The sequence below is a fragment of the Acyrthosiphon pisum genome, chromosome A1, assembly GCF_005508785.2.
Source record: "Acyrthosiphon pisum isolate AL4f chromosome A1, pea_aphid_22Mar2018_4r6ur, whole genome shotgun sequence".
NCBI classification, from domain to species: domain Eukaryota; kingdom Metazoa; phylum Arthropoda; class Insecta; order Hemiptera; family Aphididae; genus Acyrthosiphon; species Acyrthosiphon pisum.
This window is the reverse complement of record NC_042494.1, coordinates 90,210,449-90,221,338: the sequence shown is the minus strand read 5'-3', so window position 1 is coordinate 90,221,338 and position 10,890 is coordinate 90,210,449. Positions and strand designations below refer to the sequence as shown.

General features: G+C 26.9%; 2 protein-coding genes across 5 annotated transcripts in view; one reads left to right on the top strand and one right to left on the bottom strand.

Annotated features, from left to right (window-relative positions):
* LOC100575499 (uncharacterized) overlaps positions 1 to 9,036 on the bottom strand; it is a 20,421-nt gene extending 11,385 nt beyond the window's left edge. For 2 of the 4 annotated variants that reach the window (XR_003838860.1, XR_003838859.1), the window contains exons 1-6: positions 8,823 to 9,001; positions 8,032 to 8,058; positions 6,913 to 7,170; positions 5,047 to 5,135; positions 725 to 898; positions 547 to 660 (exon numbers count right to left, since the gene is read on the bottom strand). Coding sequence is in view for 1 of the 4 variants with exons in the window: in NM_001293331.1 (NP_001280260.1) it covers positions 535 to 660; positions 725 to 898; positions 5,047 to 5,135; positions 6,913 to 7,170; positions 8,823 to 8,898 (723 nt within the window). In the remaining 3 variants the exon portion in view is untranslated. Of the gene's footprint in view, positions 1 to 203; positions 661 to 724; positions 899 to 5,046; positions 5,136 to 6,912; positions 7,171 to 8,031; positions 8,059 to 8,822 lie in introns of those variants that run through there. The other 2 variants (XR_001680112.2, NM_001293331.1) reach the window with 2 other exon arrangements.
* Positions 2,644 to 5,249, top strand: Mf-cpa (molting fluid carboxypeptidase A). Its single transcript, NM_001160387.1, has 6 exons — positions 2,644 to 2,892; positions 2,954 to 3,145; positions 3,351 to 3,681; positions 3,747 to 3,975; positions 4,072 to 4,255; positions 4,845 to 5,249. Exons 1-6 carry the CDS (start codon positions 2,697 to 2,699, stop codon positions 5,030 to 5,032), a joined length of 1,320 nt encoding a protein of 439 aa, NP_001153859.1. The 5' UTR covers positions 2,644 to 2,696; the 3' UTR covers positions 5,033 to 5,249.
* Positions 9,037 to 10,890: the final 1,854 nt, after the last annotated feature.

Below are 10,890 nucleotides of genomic sequence, written 5' to 3'. Positions count from 1 at the left end.
TATAATCGATTTTGTTCAAAAAAACTTAAATTGCTCATAACTGAAAAAATAAAAAAGTTAGACCCCTTTGAAAGGGTATTTTTCATAATTTAATGTATCATATGACGCCGGACGGTCACTTTCCCACGGGACACATTATATAATATGTTATTTATTTTTCATGTAAATGGGGAAGTTACAAAATAATTAACTACACATAAAAATTTGTTAAGCTAATATGCTATTTTATTAAATTGCCTATCAACTTAAATTAAAAAATAATAAAATAGTTTTTCAATATACAAGGTAAAAACTATATATAGTTAATTAATATTTCTTAATATTTCTAAAAAAATATTTAATTAATTAATATGCATGCCATAAGGCAAAACACTTTAAAGACATTTTAAAAATAACATTAAAATTAGACCTACTCTAAGCAAATTTAAAGTTTAAAGCATGTTGATAAAAACTGCACACAATATTACTTATCAGGTCATTTAGTTTTTAAATTGACATTTAATTAATTATGAAGTATAAAGAACAAATGATTATTCATGTACTTGCATTTTTTTTTAAAAATGATTCACAATACTGACTTAATTGCTGATATTGATTTTCCAAATTGTGAATTTCTTGTTCTTTAAACATAAGATTTTTTTCAAGTTCATTATTTTTCATCTAAAAAGTGTTTATGAAATGTTAAAAAAATAAATATTGTATTATTATATGATGTTTCATTTACTTTATAGTATTTTAATTCTTCTTCCGTTTTTAATTTATTAATTTGGTCCGGTGTTTTCATATTATTAGCAAATTTATCATGTCTGTTACACATAACTTGTAGCCGATTGTGATTTTCCAACATAGATGAGCTCACTTTAAAATGGGATTTTATATTTACTTCAGCATCCGGAACCTAAAACATAAATAATAGAAATTAAAGTTAGTAAACGTGCATATGAAAAAGATGTAAAAATGTTACATATTTTATGTATTTTATGAATTAAGTTAAAATGATTATAGTAACCTAAAAACTTAAAAAAAAATTATGGAATGTCTAGAAAATGTTTATCATTTGGTAGTAAAGGGTCTGTTATACTAATTATTGGAGGGGGGATAAAAATCCAAAATTTTGATGAGGGCAGTAGTAGAAACGTCTTCATATATTTTCTAAAAACTAGATAAAAAAAGTTTATAATTATAAATTATAATGTACATTGTATATAATTTGCGTAAATATAATTGTATGGAAGTAAAATATGCTGCATCCAGTGGTGCCGATGTCTGTTGTATATGGTACTGCATAAAAATAAAATCTGGGATAGGTATAACAGGTACCACCACTATTTTTTTTTTTTTACCAAATATACACTTTAACTAAAATATGAGACAAATGCCAATTACTTAGACCAAATAGCTACAACTTGTACGTCATCTTTGTATTACTGTATCCCTGTCCACCTCGGCACCACCCAATTAAATTAGGTATTGAATCCTCAATACTTATATATATAATGGCGCCACTGGCTGCATCTGCTGCTCCCGTGTGCACACTTATGTATCTAAATTATTCAAGTAAACCCGTACGTTAAAAAAAAATATATTTTTCTACTTTTAATTGTGTGTAAGTACATACAAAAAAAAAAATTATAAAATTATACATTCATTGCTCCGTTTAAAATATAAAATAATAACTATTGGAGCATATGTATTCTATTAATAGACATGTTCACATTTTCAGTATACTAATAATAGGTATTGGGTTTTAAAATTCAGACATTTCCAGACATTCAATACAGTAGTTAACATTCACCTCAAAATAATACAAATTACACTTCACCTTGACTAATAATGACCTACATAATATAATATTATTCATCAGTTTATACACAGATATACCAAATCAATATATTACACATATTAGTATGTACAGTGGACATCTGGTTTCTTGGAATGTGGTTTATTAACTGGTTGTAGGGGTTATTGACACACTCAACTGTCAACATATTATATTCTTCACCTTTTGTTGATGCAATATAGAAATAATTTGTAAAATACATTAACTGTTTTTTCCATAAAATGTATTTATGTAAAAAAGAAGTCTACATCAATGTCATACTTAAAAATGATGAATTTTTTATATTAAATAAATTTAAATACTAGTAAAATATAAAATACAAAAATGATTAAAATATTATATATGCTATACAAATAAAAGTATAATAATAAATAACCATTAATCCTAAAATATTTACATATTTTTATAAATGTTAGTTACTCATTAACTTTTCATTAAGAGTTCTTTTAACAGTCATTAAAAATTAGAAATTAATTCATGTACCATTCTTTTTCATTAAATTAATACAATCCATTCATATGGGTTGTTTGATGATTTAACTAAAATAGAAATTGCAATTGTTATTGATAGCTGTTAGTATGAAAAGATCTATTGTAGATATTAGAAACACAATTTTATATTATTTTAGTCATTAAAATACAATAGCAATGTACAGATTACAACAAAAAGATATAAATTATTCTATTCATGTTTATTTTAGAAGGTAGAAAATTTGGTCAATAACCAGTAGTATTAATAAAATATCAAATAGGTGTGGCTTGGATTGGGATCATAGCACAGTACCGGTTTCTGTATACATTAAAGAGTTCCCTGTGGTCAAGAATCAATTTAGTTTATCCTCATTTAGTTGTTCGAAATGGAAGGTTGTTTCAGAGTGCTTTACTGTGTGTTTACACTTTTAGCCATATCAACATTTACAGAATGTTTAGAGAATAATGATGAACATCAAGATGTCGAAGAAAAAATAACTTATAATGGAGACCAAGTACTTAGAGTTGAAACAGTTAACTCTAAACAAAGGAAAAAAATCAAGGAACTAGAAAATCAAGGATGTAAGTAAATCTAGCTTTTCATTAATCAATGTAATTGAATTAATTTAAATACATTTTTTAGTGATTGAAAAATGGTTTACTAATTCTACATCGGTAGATATAATGGTAAAAAAAGTCAACTCAGAAACTGTAAAAAACACACTGAATAATGGATCATTATCATTTAATATTTTTATTGATGACATACAAAGAGCAATTAACAATGAAAATCCTCCGATAAATGAAGACGAATTAGAACTATCCGGAAGACAAGGTTGCAATTTATGTATAAATAATAGCTATGCTGTATAAATAATTTAACTTCATATATTTATATAAGTTAATATATTAATTAGTGTTTCAATAATTAATCATAAGTACAATAAATTGTACAAAAGAAAAGATGTTCAATTAAAAATGAAAACAATATTATATAGTAATGATTTTAGTTATATTAATAAATAATTATTTGATTTTAGGACATAACTTGACATTTGAACGTTATCATAAGGTAGATGATATATATAAATATATTGATCACTTATCTCAAGAATACCCAGATATAGTAGAAGTTGAAACTATTGGTAAATCACATGAGAATGTCCCATTACGAGTAATACGAATTAAGCTAGACCGAAATTCAACTGATACAAAAGCAATATGGATCGATGGAGGGATACATGCACGAGAATGGATCGCAGTGTCCTCAGTGTTATATTTAATAAATGAATTAGTATACAACAGAGACTCATTGGAATCGCATATGAATAATATTGAATTTCATATAATACCAATTTTAAATCCTGATGGGTCAGTATTAATAATATAATTTAAAACACAATTTTACAGATAATAAAAACATTATTTTTATTTAGATACAAACATTCTCACGAAAAGGAACGCTTATGGCGAAAAAACCGTAACAAGCCCTCGGCAAATTCATGTGTAGGAGCAGATCTGAATCGTAACTGGGATTATCACTGGGGCGAGACTGGTGCTAGCAAATATTCATGTGCAGAAATATACCGAGGAGTAAAAGCTAGTTCTGAACGTGAAACCCAAGCCGTGGTTAAGTATATTATGAAAAATCCAAATAAATTTAAAGTAAGTAGTATATTTTTGATTTTTAAATACTAAGTCATAAATTATTATTTTAAGTTAACTTCAACTTACAACTAATAAACTATAAATATATTTTAGGGATTTCTGACGTTCCATAGTTATGGACAATATATCCTATATCCATGGGGCTATGCCAAACGGGTGCCATCTGATCACACAGAAGTACATCGTGTTGGCCAGGTTATGGCCACAGCTATCAAAAAGGCTACATCAAATGAGTATACTGTCGGAAATAGTGCAACTCTCTTATACCCAGCCGCTGGTACATAACATTGAATAAATATTATTAATACGTTGGCGTCTAAGGGTAACACCAATGCCACAATACCCAATATTCTTTTTGGATGGTAGGTGGCATCGATGATACATACTATATTTTCCCTATATTTTACTAGTGATTACAAGGGGAAGTCACTAAAAGCTCATGCAAAAAAAATATACTATTTTTCATCCATAATTTATAGACTAGAGAGGCAATCGTGACACCCATTATTATTTTAAAAATGTATTCACCTTGTTAATACAAATTGATCAATACCAAAACCATTTACAAGATACAAGAGAAATTATTACACTTGTGTATAACCATACAAATCATAAATACCTACAGCATATAGTGTATTACTATGAGGAATAACTAGTAATAACATTTAAAAACAACCCTTATCACCAACTGTGTTAAAAAATAATCTATATAAGCCATACAGGAGCTAATTAGAAATGTGTATAAAAATGGTGGAGATTTTATAAGGATCAAAATATTTCTACAATTTTAGTAACATGAATTTCATATCAACCTATACGCAGTGTGTACTTATAAAAAAATATAATGTACTTTTAACATTTTTTAGGAGCATCTGATGATTGGGCTAAAGGAGTTGCAAAAATTAAGTATTCTTACACAGTAGAATTGAAAGATACAGGAAAATATGGATTTATCTTACCACCAACTGAAATTTTATCTACTGGAAAAGAAGCATATGCAGCAGTATCAGCACTAGCTAATGAAATAAGTTCAGAAAAGTATAATAATGTATAAAATGATTAGCTTACCTTTAACTCAGCAGTACATTTTTTTAAAGATGAAGAACAAATATTTTTTTTTCCCTCTTCTTTAATACATTTGTTTATAGTTAATTTTCCTATGAATATAATTAATATTTATTAGTTAAAATTTGATTTATTTGATATATTTATTTAAAAATATTTTTAATTTTAAGACCTAAATAAACCACATATTGAAGGTTGTCTTGTAATGTTTGTCCTCATTATAATTCTGCCCCCAGTCGAAATTTTAATAGTCATACACTTATATAATTTGATTTAACACATTCTCTAAATCAGGCGCGGATTCAAGGGGGGCTATGGGTGCTCGGGCACCCCCTGAGGTCTAAGCCACTAATAAAATAAATTTGTATAATAATCTAAAATATAAAGGTGTAACCATTTTTTATTCTGATCGGAGCGATGTGTTTTTTTTTATTTTTTAAATTTTTTTCTTTGTTTCTGTCATCGCCGTATTTGGGGCAGTACAACTGCTTTGATTTTCTTCAACAGTATCTCGATCGATGGGAAAGTGAATTTAGTTGGTTTATTCAGAAGATCAAAATTTAAAATTACAATAGTTTTAAAAGCGCCAGGAAAAATAAAATAAAAATTAAGGAAAACGGGAATTTTTAAGCAAAATCTGTTTTCGACGAAATCAATTCTGGTTTATGGTGTAACTCAAAAACAAATAACCAGATAAATGACATTTTCACAGAATGTTTATATTAGTATTTTTTATACACGATAAAATTTTCAAAATATTTTGATTTGTTTTGAACATTTTTAGTTTCAAATTTTATAAGTATTTTTTTCTATGAATGTCAATAACATTTAAAAGTTTTAAAATTTATTATATATTGTTACAATGGCAGTTTAAAAATTTTAAAAATGCAGTCACATTTTTTTCTTATAAGCATTTTAAGTTCAAATGTTGACAAAATACATAAAAATCACAAAAATGTGCAAATTATTTTGAGTTAGAAATTCATAAAAAATTTTTATTATTGAATCTAAAATTAGAAAATTTAATACAAGATTCCTCATAACCTATGTCTACCTTTATGAAAAAAAAATATCTACCAGAAAGTTAAATTAAATTTTTACATCATTGTATATTTTCTGGATTACTCATGTAGGCATGAGTAGGCATGTGGCGATTTTCTTATTTTATAGTAATTCAAACACGAATACATGTAGATATACTTAAAATTTACATAATATATAACATCTTATCAATTCCCATACTTGATCAAATGTACAAAATATTTTAAGCCATTTGGAGCTGTTACCGTTTTTTCTTATACAATGATATTGTATCATTGAATTCAAATTTAACATCATCCATTACAGACTATACAGTGATTCTTCAATTGTAACCTACAGTAAAGCAGAGCGACACCCACTTGCCCACCTTTTTTTTGAGCACCCTCTGTTAAAATCTTCTGGATCCGCACCTGCCCTAAACACTAATTTTTTTTAAATTATTTAATTAACCAAAATGTACAATTTAATGGTATTTATAAATGAGAAATAGTTGTAAAAATCAAACTATAGAGTGTATCAATAATTTATAAGAAATGTATAGTAATTAAATAGCTCTAATGTAGGTAGCAGCAGCTTACAAATGCAAATGTTTTGATATAAACTAATAATAATTCAACAATTAAAAAATAGAAATATTGAAATAAATTATAATTTATTTAAAATAATATATAAACGTATGTTTTTTATGTGGAGTTTCGGTAAATTAGAATAAAAAGATTTTTAAAAAGAATAGTTAATGATAGGGTCAAACACTGAAAAACTTCCTTACAGTTATATGTTTTGAAACCGTACTTTCTAATTAATATCTAATACATTTTTAATACGAACCATGGATTTCTGAATGTTTCTCTGGGATCAAAGTACTTTGAGAATTACTATTCAAATTAAAAATAACTTTTTTTGTATCACTCCTTTGAAGTTTAGGTTGTGTTGGTGTAATTTTAGTATTATTTTGTATACTTTTAAAGTCTTTTGAAGTTATAACTTTATTTGTATTTGAAGATGTTTGAAAGTATGGAAGTGTTTCACCAATTATTTTATCAGCTTCAATTAACAAATCATCAATATTTTTACCTGCAGATTCTCCTGAAATCATTCAACAAATAAAATAAAGTTATATGTATATAATGAATTATGAATAAGTGACAGTAAAATTCAGAACTCATGATTAACCTATAATTTATTAGTAAATGCTAATATTTACTAAACATACTTTGTTTAAATAGGGTTTTTCATGCTATTACTTAAATGATCTGTACATTCTAGGAAGTACAAAAAACCATGTTAGTAAGATCTGAAAAAATCTAACTTAGAAAACTTATAAAAATAAAATAGGTACTGACTGACAAGTAGAACTTTCAAGATCACAATTATTATAGATTGCCAGTAAGTAGTAACCAGTAGGTACTACGTACTACAGCTAGATATTTTCAGTAACAACATTGATTATAAATACAGTGAAACTTCCATATTACAAAGTCTCATGGGCAACAAATAAAATTTGTATCATAGAGAATTTGGTTAAATAGAATTAAATAAATTTGATTCTAACTAGGTTTGGTTCATAAATATATTTCATTAAACAGAAAATGTTGTTAAATGTACTAGTATTTATAATCGATGGTATCAGACAAAACTACATAAGTGCATCAAAATAATGTTATACAATTGATGTGCATGCACACTGTCTTATACATCATTATTCAATTATTGTTATATCAATATTTTATGTTGTTTTAATATGAATAATGAATATTGATACAAAAATGTTGGATATTAATAATATTTTTTATTCATCATGTAAAATCAAAAATGTAATTAGACTGAGCAAAAAAAATAAAAGCAAAATTATTGAGGTAATTGGTAAAAAATACTAAGAAAAAAGATCAATTTTTAAAAATTAAAAAACTATTATGACAAAAAAAATGAATAAAAAATTATTATTACCTATTGAACACTGGTAACACAGCAAATCTACAAAAAAGCAAATAATATGTCAAATTGTCTATACATTCACATAAAATATGCTTCATTCTCATTCCTATGCAAAATATTTTATAAATCATTTGGCATACATTATAATTTATAATACAATAAGAAAGTTAAAAAAAATTAGATTAATGATAATTGAACTATCGAAGTTGAATCAAAGTATATTATGTATGGGTCGATTTAAGATATTTTATTTTCAATGTCCAATAGGCAATAACTAACTCTAAAACTTGTGATATTTTACTTTTTGAATTTGAATTATTGAATTTAGTAATTAAAATATTTAAAATTTACTTTTATACAGGCACAGATTGTCTTCTCTTCTACAATACAGATAGTAGGGGTTTTACTCAAACCGCTTAATAAACCATACTATTGGAAATACCAAAATTAATTTTCATAGCGTTTTTTCTTTACTATTGATATTTGATATCCCCTTAATATTTTTTAATTTTCATAATCAATTAATATATTTTATTTTTTAAAAATAGTTTAGTTTTTTCCTAGGTCTTTTTTCCTGGGATTCCTCTATGACAGGTACACTAAAACTATTGGTACCTATTACTTAGCATTGGTAAACTAATTTACTTAGTAGAATGTAGATAAACTAATTTATCTAATGAAAAATGGAAAATGGATATAAAGATAGTAAACATTATGTTTAAAAATAAATCAGTAATTTAGTATTTAAAATTACTAAAATAGATGGTATAATTATTGAAATAATTTTGAAATAATTTAGTTACCTATAATGTCTTGGATATTAGAGTCCTCTCTACCAGACAATAACAACTGTTCCATCTCAGAAATTAAAGAGTCCATGTTGTCTTATGAAAAAAAAATAACTAATAACTATTGATTCAGATTGCAGACGATTTAATTTTATATTTAAATATTTTATAATGTACCTATTAATATGTAATACAATAATATTATAGAAATAATTATTGTAATAACAGTAATAATGATAATAAATTATATTGTGATAGTAAATTTTATCATATTTTATGTGGTCATGCTTATCACGATTAAATTCTCGAATTCTGTGTATATAGGTATACTTGTCTATTCTGTGGTTCCAGTAACTTTGGGATATTGTAAAACAAAATTGGATGGTTTTTGCATAGGGATAGGTAGGTATCGTCGTATCGTATTTTAATGTATGAGTTTGTATTGCAGCAGTATTTATCTCTTTTCTATGAATGTGAGGCACGATCCGATACAATATTTTACCACACACGCCATATCGCACCATCAGTGTACTAGTTAAAACGGTATGAATGGCGATATAACCTGCGTCCTGTGGTACCTTACCGCACACATAAAATAATATCCAATACCATCAAGTAGTATACTCATAGTAGGCGGATTGGGGAGAGATTTAGGCCCGGGAAACTATCTTAAATAATTTATTTTAAACAAAATTTCATGCGATCGCAACCATTACTGATGAAAGTGGAATTTTCAGGCATATAATATAATAAACGAAATAGCTTTCACTAGGACAAGTAACAAGATGTGTAAATAACGATTTATTTTTTATAGATATATTCAGTGTATGATTTTATTTTAATTGTTTACCTACTGACATCCGTTATCTGAAATAAGGGACATTTTTTTTAAATTCATATTAAATATAACAATGATGAATTTAAGAATAACAAAAATTGTTAAAAAAAAAAAGGGGGGGGAGCAAAAGCCCCTAGCCCCCTGGGTCGCACCATATTTCACCTTATAAATCAAAGGTCTGGAAACGCCCATGTCCTTAGTAGGATATAAAGTATAATACCCCGAAACTTAGTGACATTTTTACTTTATTTCCTATACCTATGGTCTATGGGTATAATAATATACCTATGCATTATCATTGAAAAAATAACTATTGATATAGCCTCAATACTGTTTCAAACGTCGCGGTCGTAAACTACACGTTATTTAAAGAACATAATATTATTAGTAATATAGTATTATCAATAACTATAGTCTTTGACTATATATAATATACTTAGAAATTCCAAAAACCAGAGTTTTAATAAATCCTTAAGTAGCATTTAAATTGGGTGAGCATGCAATAGGTACACTATAAGTTCTCAAATTATTTGCAACAAAACCTATAGCTGAAGCCTGAAAGAGGGTGTCGAAGACAAGACATTTAGGTAAAAGTTATAACTTATAGGTCTTCCGTAGTTCCGTATCACGTTTACAGAATACTAAAAGCATTTTTACATTTTCTGATTATATCGTGGAGGATGAGGACCTCACAAGTATCTCAGACTCTCAACCACTCTTGGCTTTTCGTCTATCGGCCAATGCGACTATACCGACACATAAATAAAAAAAAGGTGGGTGGTAAGTGGATGTCGCTCTGCTGTACAGTAGGTTACAAGTGGGTAACTGTATAATGGATACTATTAAATTTGAATTCAATGATATAATATCACTGTATAAGAAAAAGGATTCTGAGCGGAGACGGTTTGTCAGTCTAGATCAGTGGCTCTCAACCGATGTGCCGCGAGATTGTCTAGGTGTGCCGCGAGAAATGTTATTAAATATTGAAAACAGTGTTTTCAGCGAAGTTTTTAAAGTTGTTATGGTTATCAACACGATTTAAGATATATATCTTAAATCGTGGTTATCAAGTGCGTGAGTGTGCCGTGAAAACTTGTGATGTACAAACGTGTGCCGTGAGCCAAAAAAGGTTGAGCACCACTGGTCTAGATATTAGACATACATATTATAGGTATACTTATCTATATTATTATTAATAATTTTCAAATTAATCATATCACAATATCCATTAGGTAACGCGTTATA

Bases quoted from the DNA above. Each gene is read 5' to 3' on its own strand.
- Mf-cpa (NM_001160387.1), top strand. From the start codon at position 2,697: ATGGAAGGTTGTTTCAGAGTGCTTTACTGTGTGTTTACACTTTTAGCC. The intron at 2,893-2,953 runs GTAAGTAAATCT...TACATTTTTTAG, and splicing joins GGAACTAGAAAATCAAGGAT to TGATTGAAAAATGGTTTACT. The intron at 3,146-3,350 runs GTTGCAATTTAT...ATTTGATTTTAG, and splicing joins AGAACTATCCGGAAGACAAG to GACATAACTTGACATTTGAA.